This window comes from Acromyrmex echinatior, chromosome 6 (assembly GCF_024713525.1).
Source record: "Acromyrmex echinatior isolate Ae372 chromosome 6, ASM2471352v2, whole genome shotgun sequence".
NCBI classification, from domain to species: domain Eukaryota; kingdom Metazoa; phylum Arthropoda; class Insecta; order Hymenoptera; family Formicidae; genus Acromyrmex; species Acromyrmex echinatior.
Genome location: NC_141857.1, coordinates 1,320,556 through 1,336,545, shown reverse-complemented (window position 1 = coordinate 1,336,545; position 15,990 = coordinate 1,320,556). Strand labels below are relative to the sequence as shown.

General features: G+C 35.9%; 1 protein-coding gene across 15 annotated transcripts in view; it reads left to right on the top strand.

Annotated features, from left to right (window-relative positions):
• LOC105143170 (uncharacterized) overlaps window positions 1–15,990 on the top strand; it is a 440,192-nt gene that overhangs the window by 207,496 nt on the left and 216,706 nt on the right. For 10 of the 15 annotated variants that reach the window (XM_087407269.1, XM_087407268.1, XM_087407262.1 and 7 more), the window contains 2 exons: window positions 5,084–5,245; window positions 6,136–6,432. In XM_087407269.1, coding sequence (XP_087263395.1) covers window positions 6,300–6,432 — 133 coding nt within the window. In that variant the 5' untranslated portion in view covers window positions 5,084–5,245; window positions 6,136–6,299. Of the gene's footprint in view, window positions 1–5,083; window positions 5,246–6,076; window positions 6,433–15,990 lie in introns of all 15 variants that reach the window. The other 5 variants (XM_087407267.1, XM_087407272.1, XM_087407266.1 and 2 more) reach the window with 4 other exon arrangements.

Below are 15,990 nucleotides of genomic sequence, written 5' to 3'. Positions count from 1 at the left end.
TGCCGAAAAAAAAATTTGCATGAAATAAGAATCTGCGAGGAATATAAAACAATATTAAATATCTGTTTCATAACGAACTTTTAAAGATGTTCAACAGAGGATATATATTTTTCTTTGTAATTGAATTATTTCAAAAAAACATGAATGTATTTTCATGCTACATTTAAAAATATCTTCCATAAAAATATCTTATACAAGTATAATACTTTGCTCTTATTTGATCAAGCATAATTTTATATTATTTAAAAATGTAATAGTGGAACTTTTTTCAAATTTCAAGTAATTTACAAATTCGATTATAACACACCTTGTTCGCGAATAAACATCGCTTCGGTAAACATGTACGAGACGTTCCCTATCCTTTTGGTAGCTAGTTCGAAGTTCTACTCCTGCAAACAACGCAGCGTTACGTTTGCCGTAGTTGTTGAAGTGAAAAACAAATATTGTCTGGTGCTTGGACTAGCACGAGGCAGTGCCACGACATTTCGGACGGAGATTGCTCGCTGCTGCGGAACGAACGTGTCATTATCTTTAGTCGCTAAGCTCCATTAGAAACTAAATGCACTGCGTTCCGGCTGGCAAACATGGGACCACTGCTAGAAACCTGACTGATTATGGAGATGTGGTAATTGTGCAGTCGATGTGTTTTCTAGAACGGAGAAGAAAAAGTTATCAGGCAAACGAATTCAAGAGAGAAAGAGGGAGAGAAACGATAAATTTATTAATCAATACTTTTAATGATTAAATAAATTTTTTATAATGATAAAATTAAAAATACAGTTGGGTTGATTTTAAATATAGTCTTTTTAAAGTTTATCGAAAGAGATTTATAGAATTTTACATGGAAACATATTTATCTGACGATAACAAGTCCCAATAAATACTGACGTTTGAATACTATGTGATTACATCCGTAAATAGAAGGCATCAACGACGTTTAATGTGTATTTCTGCGAAACAGCGAAACTACAACTTGAGTACATCCTGAGAAGCGCTTGTGAAACTACAGTATAGTGCGACGTTCGCTACAGAATTCACGCTCGGTCTGACCCGAATATTAATGTTCGATGCATATATCTTTATCATGCAGTCTTATCCAAGAATATATCTTCCTACTATAACAACAAACGACAACCGAAGCCGCAAGCATGGCTGCTTCTACTTTACATATTTCAACAAATACCTACTAGTGGAATATGTTTTCTCGATAAAATGGATATTTACAAACGAATTATCGTACAATTTCTATTGTGTAATACTTGAAAGATTATTATGCTATAATCTGCATAGAGAATTTATATAAACATACATAGTAATATTACATATAATAATTTAAATTAAAATTTATTTAGTGTCTATTTAATTTTTATCTTCCATATCTTGCAATAAAATTTTATATAACAATGACGATTTTGTTGCTCAGTATCATTATATATGTGTTAATCTTAGTATGACGCGTGAATGACTTTGCTCGTTAATTTCGAATTTACAGCTAGTGATTCACAAGAAAGATCACTTCGAGTGGTTTGATCGGCAGGATGGTCAGATGATTAATTATACTACGAAGCGCACAGTCATCTAAAGCCACAGACAATTAAAGGCCTTGATTATGGACGTGTTAAGATACATTCTGATGCGTAATTAATCGATATTCCGTTTAATTGAAGCCTAATTCGATTAATAATTATGTTGGTTCGTCGTACATTCAACAATCGTGCACATTTACAGCAGAAATCAGCGGACTAATTATTGTCAACTAATCAACGTCTTTATTATCTCAAGATATTATAGCAAATGACGAATATATTAGTATAACATCTAAATTTTTCTTCTAATTTTTCAAATATATCATATATTCGATTATAAATTTATTATTCGCGTCTCTCTGGTTTAATTCCAAATTTTGCATAGCTGGAAATATTTAGTGCTATCAAAGGCATACCTGTGCGAGATGAGCTATACTTCATACAGCTATTATATATTATTTATGCTTTGGTAACCCTTTCAAGTCAAGGATGATTGAATCCTACATAATTCTTTTCACCTTATTAAATGAACATTTAATGAGCATTAAATTAAACCAGGCAGCGCGAGCTAATATCTCCACAAGAGATAGCGTTCCTTTAATTAAGTCTCGGCCAAAGAACATGTGCTTCACCTTGAAACGAAAACGGCGTACGCGCTCACTGCAGCGCTTGTAGATGGACGCGGAAAACGCGGTTGCAGGCTAATTTGCGGCGGTGCTAAACGAGAAGTTGCCGGGGCATCAAGAAACAGGGTTAGACAAAGGGTGAGGAAAGGAGAGAGATAGAGAAAGAGAAGGAGGGAGGAAGCGAAGCAAACTCCAGACACACGGCGTGAACTCGTGCGAACTGCGGCCCGAGTAATTATCTTTGCAACGAGAAATGTTATTTACTCGTAGCTATTTGCCTCTTCGGACATTTGATCTTCCTATAGAGAACTTGGCCATTTGGTCTTGGCATGAACATTAAATTTTACTGCTTGTGTTGGCGACGTGCGAAAGATGCTCGATTATAATAACGATCAGAGCATTATTTCTACTTACCTGTATATATATATATATATATACATACATATACACACACACACACACACATAGCGAAACGTAATAACTGAAAACGGAGACAATTCGGATAGAAAACATTTCCGAGCGGGAAGCAAATTGCAGATTGCTAGGCCGGGAAGAGATATAGAAAGGGAGAGAAAGAGGAAAAAAGAGACAGAGCTGACCCTGCCTTTGTGTCGTTGACATTCTGGTAACCGCTGATTCTCCTTCACCGAAACCCTCTTTTACGTTAGGTCGGTTGTATCAAACGGAACTAGCCATAATTGCATGACACAATCACAAGCCACTTACGCTTTCTTTTTCGCTCTTTCATGCTGACTTCAGTTACATGTTTCTTCTTCTATTTCGATCACTGTTTCCCTGGCTGCGTGTCCAATCAGCACCTGGATTAAATTAACTACATTGGCACCTTTCGGCTAGACCCGTTTATAGCAGCGGTTGCTTCTCAATGGAGATTAAAAAAGAAAAGAGAATAAAAGGAAAGGCGAACACTTCTGGAAGGGGAAACACTTGACACGATTACGATGAAGGTGTTTGACGGAAGTGGCGAATTATAATTGGAGGATCGTATGCAAGAGGCGATCAAACGAGGTGGCTGTTGAATACGAGATCAGCGGTATGGAATAACTAAAAACCACTATTGCAGACGGAACAATTTGAGTCAGATACATTGCTGTAAAAATACATTTTAATCTAACGAATAAAAATATCATTTGTATCTGTGGTAACGACAAAAAATAATTGAAAACATGACAAGAAAGACGATTAATAAATATTGCAATTGTACTACAAAAATATCCTAGTAGATAAAGTCAGCATCTGGTCAGACTTTCTAACGCAATCATTTCTATTTCGATGGAAGAAAAGAGGTAGTTATTTGTCGTCCAACGTTTCTCTTCTTTTTTTCTACATGATATAAAAAGAAACATAAGAGACAAAGGAGAGGAAAGAATTTTGTTCAAACAAATGAATGTTGGATGAAGAAAAAGAAAGACTATGAAATGCTGTTATTTACACGAGTTGAGTTTATACACTTGAGAAAAACGTCCTTAACAGAGTTACTTTCTTTATCCTGAAATGATGCGACGGCGAAAGTTGCAAGTTGCTCTCTACTTTGAACGTAATCGTAGACCGGAAAATGCTACGGTGCAGGAAAGTGTTCAGGAATCTCGGTTAAAGTAGTGTTAAGAGCAGTTAAGAAGATAGCACGAGCTAATAAGGCGGACGAGCGATAAGTGCATAGTAAGGACTAGAAGTGAGGGAGGGGAGAGAAGAACAGGTAGTTCCTGCAGCTAAGCACCCGATCGTGTCCACCGATGCGCTATATGAGGTAATGTATAAAGGTCGTCCTTGCAGAACGCAGAGTGGCTTTCATAACTGCTGGACAAGTTCGTGATAAAACCGGCGATAGATAACGATGAGTGAATAACACTTGGCGGCAAAACGATGGGATAACTTTGGCTTGTCACATTATGTACAACTGAATTGTCAACTCCCTCTCCGCTTTCCGCTGGCGTCACTATATAATGGGGTCGTCACCCTCTTCGGCCTCCAAAGTCCTCGCTATAGCGACCTCGTGAAACATTACGGGGAAACCATGACCTCCGTCTTATGCACCACTCGTCGCCTCGATGGAGATACGCTAACGAGACATCGACGACATTTCCAAGCAGATGAAAATGCAAATGCCATCGCAGCCGAGTCCCAGAAACTATGCGGTCTCTTCTCGCTCGTCGCGATATGAATTTCATTTCGATTGAGACGTGACGGAAATTAAAGTAACCGTATAAGATAATTATTATGTCCGTCATGCTCTCACGTTTTATATTCAGAAAAATTAGATAAAATAAGCGATAAAATTTAATGAATAGAGAAGTGGTTTTTTTATTTAACATTTTTTAAGTTTTTAAATAGTCTCTCTCATTGAACACATTTTCTATCTTATTCTCAATTTATCTATCTTTGCGATATCTACTTCTAAAAATTTTATATTAATTTTGTTACATTACATTTATAAGTAATCGACAATCGAATCAAAATGACGCATTATTAAAAAAAAATACAATTCTTCGAACAACCGGTACTATATGCACATTTTACATACAAGTATATTTACATATACTATTATTATAATATTATAATATGTAATATATCAATATAATATGATTTACCAATTAATTTAAAACGATTTTCTATTTATATTTTAATAATATTACTGAATATTCAAGTTCTATGTATGCAATCCTTGAGTAGAATTTTTGAATTTTTATTTTTATTGTACAAATAAAAATTCCACGTGAAAAATGTGACAAATACTTTAATTTAGAAAAGCCGCTTCCGTCGGTCGTGTAAATCTGCGGAAAATAGGTTCCAATAGTTTCCCTTAGTCTTGGAATTTTCCACAGGAGTTCTTTGAGACTTGGTCTGTGCTTCGTCTCTTAATGATCATCCGTCAAAGGAACTCTTCTAATGAAATATTTTGCTATTTTGTTGCAGACAGGATTTCGTATCGGTGGAAAAAAGCTTTTTGATCTGGGCAAAGTCATTGAAGAATTTAAGAAGACGAGTAAAGGTCTACATGAGTCTAATTCCGCTTGGGAGTGAGAAAGAACCGGCGTCCGGTGGATCCGAAAGGAAGAAAAAAGGCGGAAAATAGTGGTAACGGTCTCGCACATGTTACGAGCGTAAAAAAGTAGAGAAGAGCGAGAGCAGCGGGAGTAGAAAGGCCGTTACTCTCGCGATCGCCGTCGGTAAAAGCGATGATTGTGTCTTCATGTTATACCCGAAGGAACGGAGTAATACGTTCTGAGAAGAAGGAACGTGAAGTATAGGGTGCATAAATCAGGACTCGTGCAGAAATGAAGATTCTGTCCGAGAAGAGGAATAACGGCAGGGAGAGTGCAAAATTTTACGTGACGTAAAGCTATTTCGCTCAATGACGCGGAAAAAGTGTGTCTGATAAACAACGACGGGCTGCTATCCCTTTTATTCTAAATTTCCATATCTGTCATCAATGATAATATAACGGAGTGTGTTAAGCAATTCGTGTCGAGTATCAATTAGAGCGGAGACGCGTGATTGTGCTTAATTAATTAATTTCGCTGCCTCGCGAGTCAGTCCTATCGTCGCACCCGACCATGACCCAGAATCCGCAAGATTAATTACTCGCGAGCCCAATAAAAACGAGCTTCACTCTTTTTTATTTTCAATCAATGGCACAAATCTTGATATCTTCTTTATCTTCGATTCTCAAAATTAATATCGCTATTGAATCTTCCCTCGGCAATCCATTCGCATGTCAATATCCTTCGCTCCCATTACGCAGACTTGATTTAATGAAATTCTTTAAATCATTCTTTTGAGAACTTTAATTGAATTGCATATAAATATTATGCGTGTAAATCACGCAGCAGCGTATTCTTGTAATTTCCTTCGAGCTATTATCCGTCGGGCGGCAATGTTCAGATCGCAATGATATGAAAATACCAGCTATTAGATGCGGCGGGATAAAACGACGATGGTATCGAGAGTTTCGTTCGATTGCGTAGATATTCAACGGCAGTGACGTATTGTTGGGCGCCCGTATTCGGACGGAAAAAAAAGAGAGGAAAAAGAGGAACGAGCGTAGCGAATAAAAGCGGAGAGGAATAGCGGAGGCATGTCGGAGAAGATGATGTCGAGACGAAGAACTGATTGAAACGTGAGAAAAAAAATGACGACTATCGAGGCCGTTAGTGAAATGAGTGCGGTACGTCGGGCGGTATGGTTCAGCGCCGTGTTATTCGCAGCAACTCCCTTGGCCTATACTCAAGTAACATGGACGCCAATCTACGTGGGAGGATACAGTGAGTACAATTGTTATTCTTTACCATTGCAAAGCGATGATAGCGAAACAGAAAGAAAGTTGGATTGTCTTTTACGATAAAATTGGATTAATATTCTCTTGTTATAATTTTTATAATTTTAAATACTTTAATATTTTTGGTGAAGCGCTTATGATGAAAAATGATTCGAGTGAAAAAAGTGAACGCTGTAATAAAATATAAAGTAAATGTTAAATTTGTTAGAGTTAAAATATAATAATGTGTCACTAATTTCTTGTGCATGTGACTTATTAACGTCATTTATCATTCCTCATGATTTGCCCGCGGAATGTATGAACATGCGATATTTGCAGTTGTCACGTACACTAATCTTCATTTTCATATAATAATACATTATGATAAATTATGCTTCGGACCGCGCGTCGCTTCGTTACGAAAAAAACATGTCAAAACGAGCGCACATGCGTTTCCTCTTTTTTACGCGACATATTTTCATTCGTCCGACGGGAAAGCGGAAAAGGAAGAAAAGAAGCGTGCAGTAAACGATGAAATATCGCGCAACGTTATTTTTTCGCATTTCTCCGAATCTTTTTTAACGATTCGAACTTTGGCAATCAGGGTTATAGCGCAAACGACGAGTGGCGAACGCGAAAGTGTGCTTCACGATAACCTGTACGAAGGATTGATAGTGTCAATTAACGAGCCACGACTGGCTGAAAGTTCGCAAACGAGTACAATTAATGGCGCATCAGCTTTCTGCACGGCAATTGAGAAAAGAGACATCAAAGTGAAATGAACCTATCTAAAGTTGGGTAGAAGTCCTCAAACCCGTTACTATGGTATTAATGAAATGTTAAAAATTACAATACTCCTTAAAATAATATATTATAAAATAACAGATGATAACATCTATTTTAATTAATTATTGTATTGGCTTAAAGTTTTTTTACAAATGAGATTGACAGAATAATAAAATAAAACATTAAATATTTTTCAAAATACTTAATACTGCTTTATTGTTTTAAAATGCTTTAAAAGAAAATTTTAATCCAAATTTTATAATGATAAAATATAATGGAATAAATTAGACATTGCTGTAAAGATATGTTCCATGAATGCAATCAATCGTAAATGATTATAATGATATTTCTTTGAAAAAATTAGTTCAGAATTTAATCTATTGCTCGCATAACAGGGAGCGTCAAACCGGGAATGATGATAAATGCATAAAATACTCGCTTAAGAGAAAAGCAATCTCACGAGTATTCAGATCTCAACGGACATTAAATTTTTATAACCTGGGACATTTATCCGTTAATGCCGTCACTCCGCCTGATGGACGTTGCAATAATCGAATTACAGGAATAGTCCGTTATATAATTTAGACTGGATGGTTTTAATATATTTTACTGTTAATTATCACCGTTGAAAGTTTAAATCGATAGCTACTACCCATCTATAACTATTTCACTTTACGACCTCATAACTTTTGTGTATATTAATGAAATTGTATCATATACGCAGATGCTGCGATGATAAGTAGATTGTGCGGTCCATAAACTCATATAACGCGATACACAATGCGGGAATATCGTCGAAATATAGTATTACGTGTCATACTTTCGCAAATAATTGGACATAAAATATGGCATTTATTTAAATCTACTCATAAAATGATTAAATCTGAGAAATTTTTTTTGTATTGTTACAAATATTGTAATATTAAAAAAAATTATAAAATATGTTATAAAAATGATCGACCGACTGTGTTGGGTTGTCGATAGACAGTATTTTATTCGACGTACTCCCGAGAGAAAAATGTGGAGATCTGGAATCTGTAACAATGTATCTACAGTGGGATCAAATTATCGCACACACAGAAAACGATATTGCAAGAGGGTTTAGCTCAAGTAGAGTTTTACCGAATGATCATTCGATCCACGTAGAACGGATTGAAAACCAATCACGCTTCGCTCCGTAGAAAGATATAGGGCCTTGCTACCTTGAAATCAATCTGAAACGTGCCCGAAGTAACTCAATTTTCTCCAGTTATGTCTAAGGTTACCGTTACAGGCCGCGTATAAGCTGATATGAGAAGGTGAGCGTCCTTGAGTTTGCAACTTCCGCGAAGTCTGATCGCAGTCTTAATCACTAGAACTTCATCGTGAGAAATTAAGCACTACCGTTCTACAACTCCAACGTATCTTACCTTGTTTGTCTTAATGAACAAGTCGCAAAGTTGCGCCTTCCTTGCCTTTCCGAGATTTACTCGCTAACATTTGTAATAGGAAACATAACGACCGAATGATATTTCTAAAAATTAAAAATTACAATCCAAAATTAAACTTATACTCTGCTAGAGAGTACTCTAACATTCTAATATTTTAATTTTCGAATGTAGAGTTTAATTTCTGTAATGACATTAAGCACTTAGTTGCTATATTTTCATCCAGAAGTAATCCATGTTATATCATGTCAAGTTTCTGTTAATAAACACAAGTTAGAGGAGGAGCAAGTTACAGAAATATATTCAACACATAAGCATGACGATGCAAATGTGATACACATTCGCCAAGTGGAATGTCGCTTTATTCAAAGTCCGAAGTAGCAACGCATAGCATACCGTAGTAACAGAACTGAGAACCTAGTATAACGCGCCATTGTGGCGCATCAATCTTCTAGATCGTTACGCGTCCTCCGTCCATTTAGTAAGGTCCCTCCAGTTAGATCCTGACTTCGTCGTAAGCGATGTCGTCGCGGTAACGACTGGGCTAGACAAGCGGATCCTTTAAAGCGTGATCCAGGGTTGCGTGTAGATCCGCCGGAATAATTCAAGCCGCAAACATCGTGCTCCAGTGATGGTGGATCAGGCGGGAGAGAACTCGGAGTGAGTTTAAGCGAAGGGGAAAACGAAGTGGTGGAATATAGGATCGCCGTCGCTGAAGACTCTCCTTTGCAGTTAGTTGTCGTCGGTAGCAGACTGTACTCTAATTAACGGCGGGTAACAAGAGTACCCAAGAGAGATGGAGAATTGTTGTAATAACTTGCGCTGCTATCAAGCGATGAAAGATGTGGAGGTGGAAGAGAAGGAGAGATTGCATACAAAAGAGAACGGATGGATGGAAGGGAGTGGTTTATGGAAGATGTGAGAGAGGAACGATTCTCGAATCGGTATCTCAAGTACCTATCTTAAAATGTTGTCGATTAATTAACACCCGAATACCGAGCACTTGCTGTTTCCCGGTGTTGAAACTTCCAACTTTCGTGACATGAAAAGGTTGAAACCCAGTTGATGCTTCCGACGAATATTGCGCGATACTGAGAAGACTAACTACTGTAAGCAGAAATCGGAGATGGATAGTCTCTCACGTCGTATTAAGTCGACATAAATGGGGTTGAAAGTCATTTGTCATGCAACTCTGTACGCTGGTTTATACCAAGTTACCAATAACGCTTGATGAAAGTAATGAAGCTTCTTCCAGTTTTTTCTGCATAAAGCATTTCTTTCCACGTTAAATTTTTTAACTCGGTCATTAAACAAGTTATGTCATAATGTTTGAAAAAAAGAAAATTTTATTATGTATTCATCAGAACACTTCTTGTTTTTATGTGAATAGAAATTAAACTGATGAGAATAAATCAAATAACAGAAAGAATTTTATTTTTAGTCAAAGCGAATTTTGATGTTTAATAATTAGTCTAATTTCCATTTATATAACTGTTTGTACACGTCTCTTTGAAAAATGAATTCTTTCACTAATTATTGTAAAAAATATCTCCATATGGTGAACAAATTGGTCAGACGTCCTAAAACGTTGGGAATTTCAGGTTTAAACCTTGACTGAGATGATATTTTTTACAATAAATTCTTTACGGTGTTTTAAGATTTATTAGCATTATTAACGATCAATATAATTTGTGATGTTATTTTTAGCTTCAATTTATGATTGCGTTTCAAATCCAACAAATTGAATCGACGCGTATTTTATAGAACTGAAAAATGCATTTGCACTTATATATGGATATTATTAACTATCAAAATCCACTTCGATCAAAAATAGAATTTTTTATATTATTTGATTTACTTTTATTATCTTTATCTATTTTTGAGTCTATCGCAGAAAACGAGCAGAGGAATAAAGCGTAAATTGATGCGCTTTATTCTTTGAATTTCAATGACGCATCATAGAAAAACGGATCAGTGGCGCGGTATCTTGCGTATTATAGTGTGTATAAATTCACGAAGATTGCATTGTGAATCAGACATGCGTATTTAATTCACGTATTACTCACACACGAGAATACACGCAACATGCTACCGGTTACGCGCACCTTGTCTCATTATTCGAACTTCAAAAGGATCATACTTCCATTGTAGCATAGCAGTAATTATATTCCTTTCATGCACCGTTATTATGTTACGTTCGTCATTTATGACGAACTGGTCTTTATAACAATAGGTGATTGATGTCGTCTAAGCCAATATCATGGATCAATAAATTATCCAATAACACTGTTTCATGAAAACGATGAAAATGATTTAGCATGATGCCTCAAAACGAAGCGTTGGTTATCATGTCGGTTTGGTCTACTTTTATATACCTACATTTGCTCAAGATGATTCTTGAATCGTTCAATTTCTTCAAGTTATTTCTTGATAAAGAAACGATGGATAAAGAACTTCTTTTAGGCGCGCGTGTCCAACTTGGCAAATGAAGTTGGAGATTGTAAAAAGACTTACGCTCGTAAACTCGCGGTGAGATTCAAGTTGGAACGCGACTCGAATATCGTGATCAGTCTTTAAAGATTGCGAGCGATTCTCAAAAAAGAGCATACAGAAAGCTTTTGTCATTCTTCTCCATCTTTACTTTCTCGTTTCGCACCACTTAATCTTATCACGAGCGATACGGGACTCGGCCGTTCAAACTCAGTCGTTACTACTTGCTGTCTTGAAGAGCAATTTCGTTCACAAGCTAAACTTCGATCCTCTCGCGGTTTTTATTGCATTGCTTTATTAACGAGAGCGTGCTACGCGAATTAATTACTTTATGTTTGCACCAAATTTGTTTTGTTTCAACAACACATGATAATAATGGGGTAACTTCTACGGCAGGTTAATCATGTATGAAATATACCTTATAAGTAATTATGATTAGTAATTTGGATGACGGTGATAAATGATTTTATTGCAAAAATGTTTGCTTAGAAATATATTCTTTACGATTGCGTAGTGTCAGACATTATTTCTCTGTGATAAATAATAAATATTGGTACCGTACAAAACATCCCAATATTTTCAAAATAACCGGATTACAAGAAATCCGATTATTTTTAAAAATATAGGGATTTCTTTGTATATTTATCCACCAATCTCAAACAACATTGTGAAAATATGGCATTGTGCGAGCTATAAATGCGTATCTGTCGTATTGATTTATAAGTCAAAATGCGAGGAAAAAATGTGACAATTTCGCACCGTGCGTTCGAGGAGGCACAAAGCAAAGGTTGGGTATGCGGAGTGCACGAAGGCGAAAACGTTTGCTTGGACGAGTAAACAGGGGCGAGTCTGTTTGCTTTCCAAGGAGGCAGAACATGTCTCGGCGTGTGCGTGGAACGAGGTGTCTACCCCCTTCCCCATATGGGCGTCTCTGCACGAATGACAATTCAATATTAATGCTAACCTTGCTTTCATAAGCAACTGTTGTCCACCATTTATGTGTTCACAATTTATGTGTTCACAACAATAAAACCACCTTTCAAGCTCAGAAAGCGCTCTTTCAAAGTGAATTGTAAACTTCGCCCAGACAACTTTGTTTTCCCGGTAGACGGATGTTCAGTTGATATTCCTCGCTGAGATTGTGTATCTTAGTTCCATTATTTATTAACTTGATCTCACTTGAAATTTCATTTTCTCCGACAAACTGCGACGCTAAAGGAATTATTATAGGTATTATTTTAATTTTCTCGTATTATTACATAAAACGATAAGTGAATTATATAGGAATGACCGCTTTATAATCAATTCAATTTGAAATCCCGACATCTTAGATATTCAATTTATAGTAACGATTCATAGTAACAAAAGTTGTGCCAATGCACAATATTTACGAGATATCATTATTTAAAGTTCTAGCACTAAAGTTCTAGTTCTGTTATCGTGAATTACTGAGAGGGATATACAATAACATTAAAAATTGAGCGAAATCTAGAATATCGAAGGTTAATTGTCCTCTTGTAAGTAGTAACAAACTTGTAACTAACTTTGAAAAACTTCATTAAAAATGTCGGGACATGACAGAAATTGAAAAAGTTAAGCCGTTTAGTTTGCCCTACATTACTGAAAATCTCATTGACCTTGATCTTCGACCCCATTACAGTCAACTAATTTAACTTATACTTTGCCTCCACGGTATCTATTTTTAGGTATCTATTGTCAAAAGCAGAATTTGAAAAAGTTAAGCTGTCTTTAAACAATTTTGCATACGGATAATCAGATGGACGATCAGACCCCAACCCTATGAAATTATATAAAATATGCTGTACTATTAATAAATATTCAAGTATAAAATAAGGCAAAATCTTATATTATTACAAAGAAAAATTGTATTCATAGTGATAATGTGACTGTAATAGATATTATTTTAAGCGTCGGCATGAATTTACGGCATGAATTTACTTTCTCGAAGAGCGCAATCACCAACGGCAAAGACATCGCGAATACATCGATCGATACTGCCGAATTGTTCAACAAGGGAGCAGCTGTAAAAAGATACTGCATAATGAGAAAAGGGGTTTCGTCGATCTTGCAATCGCGGAGGTGCATTGTTACAAGACATCGGGACTACCGCGAACGAGCGAACTTGAAAAGCCACCTGCGCGCGCGGTGTGCAGGTGCATTGTAATTTCATAGTCTTGGAATCCCTTCTCCCTAACCTCCTCCCACCGAGTTTCCTGCCAGGTCGACGGACCGGGGACCGTCGGGCAAACTGTAATCCTGTTTTCTAAATGTAACCCAACTTCAACGAACATGTGTATGTCCGACCGCAAGCACTGTTCGACAATTTGTCTCCGCGCCCGACGCTTCGCCGCACTCCTCTCTCTCTGTTTCCTCGGCACTCTCTTCGCCGCTCCCTCAGTTTCCTAACTACATTCTCCTTCTCGCGTGTTCAGTATCCTCCCCAGAGGTGTGAAGGTTCCTTGCGCGAAACTACATTTCCTTCGATACTCTTGCGTGTGCATACGCAAACGTACGCATTGAGACAGTAGACAATGCGCGCGCGACGTGTTCGTTTAGTTCCACGTGTATACATACGGTATTCATGCACGTGTAGGGTAATGTAGGTTACATAGATTGTCTGTATGTATCGTATTCTATTGCAAGTGTGCATGTGTCCGTTGTATATTCAGGTTTTTGGATGCAGTTTAACGCTTCGCTCGGTCTTCGACATAACTTCCGCGAGAAATTTACTCGGTGTTGCTCTTCGAAATTTGCGTCGAAGATTATCGAACTACGATAAACCTTAACCACTAGTGCTAACCATTCTACTCGTGGCTTATTTGCCTCGTACAGGGAACAATTTCTCTTGAAAGGCGTCTTGCGTGTTTCTTAAACGTGCACAGTAAACTGTACCAGTAAACTCATGTATCGATTTTAGTATCGATTTTAAAATAATTTTAATAATTTTATTTTAAATAATAGATTTAAATAATAGATTATTATTGTTATCTTTATTATTATTACGTGATATTCTCGATGGCAGCTATTAAGAAGCCTTGAATATAAAATATTAATTTATTTACGAAGGATGTGATAATACCAAAATGTTCTCTGCAATATAAAATAACAGAGATACATTATATTTGTTATTATTGACACGCGCATTTCTGTCAACAGATAAATACATGAGAGCTACAGATCTCATCGAAATTACTCTTGTAAATTATCTCTTATTATAACTGATAATACATATCATTTTATTCTTCAAAAGAATCGCTAAATTATACCGCCAGATTTATTAAGCCATGCGCGCGCACGTATAGATATCGAATTTGCTCGACAAACGATTAGCGATACATATCATCGAAATTCAAATTTCTCCATTCGAGTCACTCGTCATCGCCCAACGAAGCTTGTAACATAGCAGTTTGGCAAGAACAATTAACCTCGGGCTGAAAGCATTTAGTAATACCAGTCTAATTCAACCGTCGTCAGATCTCGCATACCGTCCCTTCATCCGATTCGTATCTAACAATCGATTCCTGTTAATCCATTCCGTGCAGCGCACACAATCGCCGATCTTGTTGCACCGGAATGTTTTATACGGACCTTTGTTCGTAAATTCACGAATAAGCGCCGGTGGGAAAATCGATCTTCTTTCTTCCTGCGTCGGCGGATACGAATCCTGTTGAAATTCGACGCCGATAGCAGACTCGTATATACAACACTGTTGAATTAACATTGATATTTTTACGATGGCTCTTTCTATTTTCTTACGCAATTTCTTTGACATAGTTGGGAAAATTACTTTTAAAAGTAACTCATTATTCGTTACTTATTATAAAAAGTAACTAGTTATCGTTACTCATTATGTATTGGAAAAAGTAACTTATATAAGCGTTATGTATGTAAGCGTTATTGTTATTTAACAAAACTGAGTCACTACAATTTCTGTTATGTTTTTTTTTTATTGAATGTTGATGACCTTTTTTAGAATGGTATCCAATTGTCTATGTCACAATCAGTTCTACATGAAATCTGTGGTGACCATAGTTAATCGCAACATGATCAAATATAACATTCCCTTTTTTTGTATGAAAGCTCGCATATGGACGTTTCATATTCATTATACATTAGGTATTGTATAAAGTAACGATAAAAGTAATTGTATTCATCATCGAAAAGTACTCCAAAAAGTATAATAATACTGCGTTATTATCACTAATAAAAAATATAATGTTGTCAATTTATTATTAAAAATAACAGCATTACAAGTAATTTCCCAATTGGCATACATTTGAGATATATTTAATGAATACACTGAGAAAAAAAGTCAAAATATTCGCGAGCAAATGTGACATTTACTGATTATAAAAAAATTTAATTTTAAAATATTGATAGAATATATACTTTTGTGAAATATATTTTATTAATTGTAAAAAATAAAATAGATCGTTTATTTATTATTTATTAAAAATAAAGTTGAATTTTGTCGTATTTAAATGAGAATTTATTTTAATGAAATAAGCATTATGTTTCAAATAAATGTTTAGTATCTTTTTTTAGTGTATCCTTAATATATATGTACATATATATATAAGCTGGCAATTTAAATTACCTTCAATAAAATTATTATTTATATAAAAAAGCGATACTTCGTATATTCATTGTATATAGTTATAAGCATGAAATATTCTATTTCAATATATATACAACTATATCCCTTCATATTACTTTTACTGTATATTTTAATACTAATATTTCGCGTAATTTTATTGAAGAATCAGTCTTAGGCAACAACCATCGAGGAAAATTGAGTTTGTATTCGTCTAATCAATGATAACGAAATGTCGATGGAAACG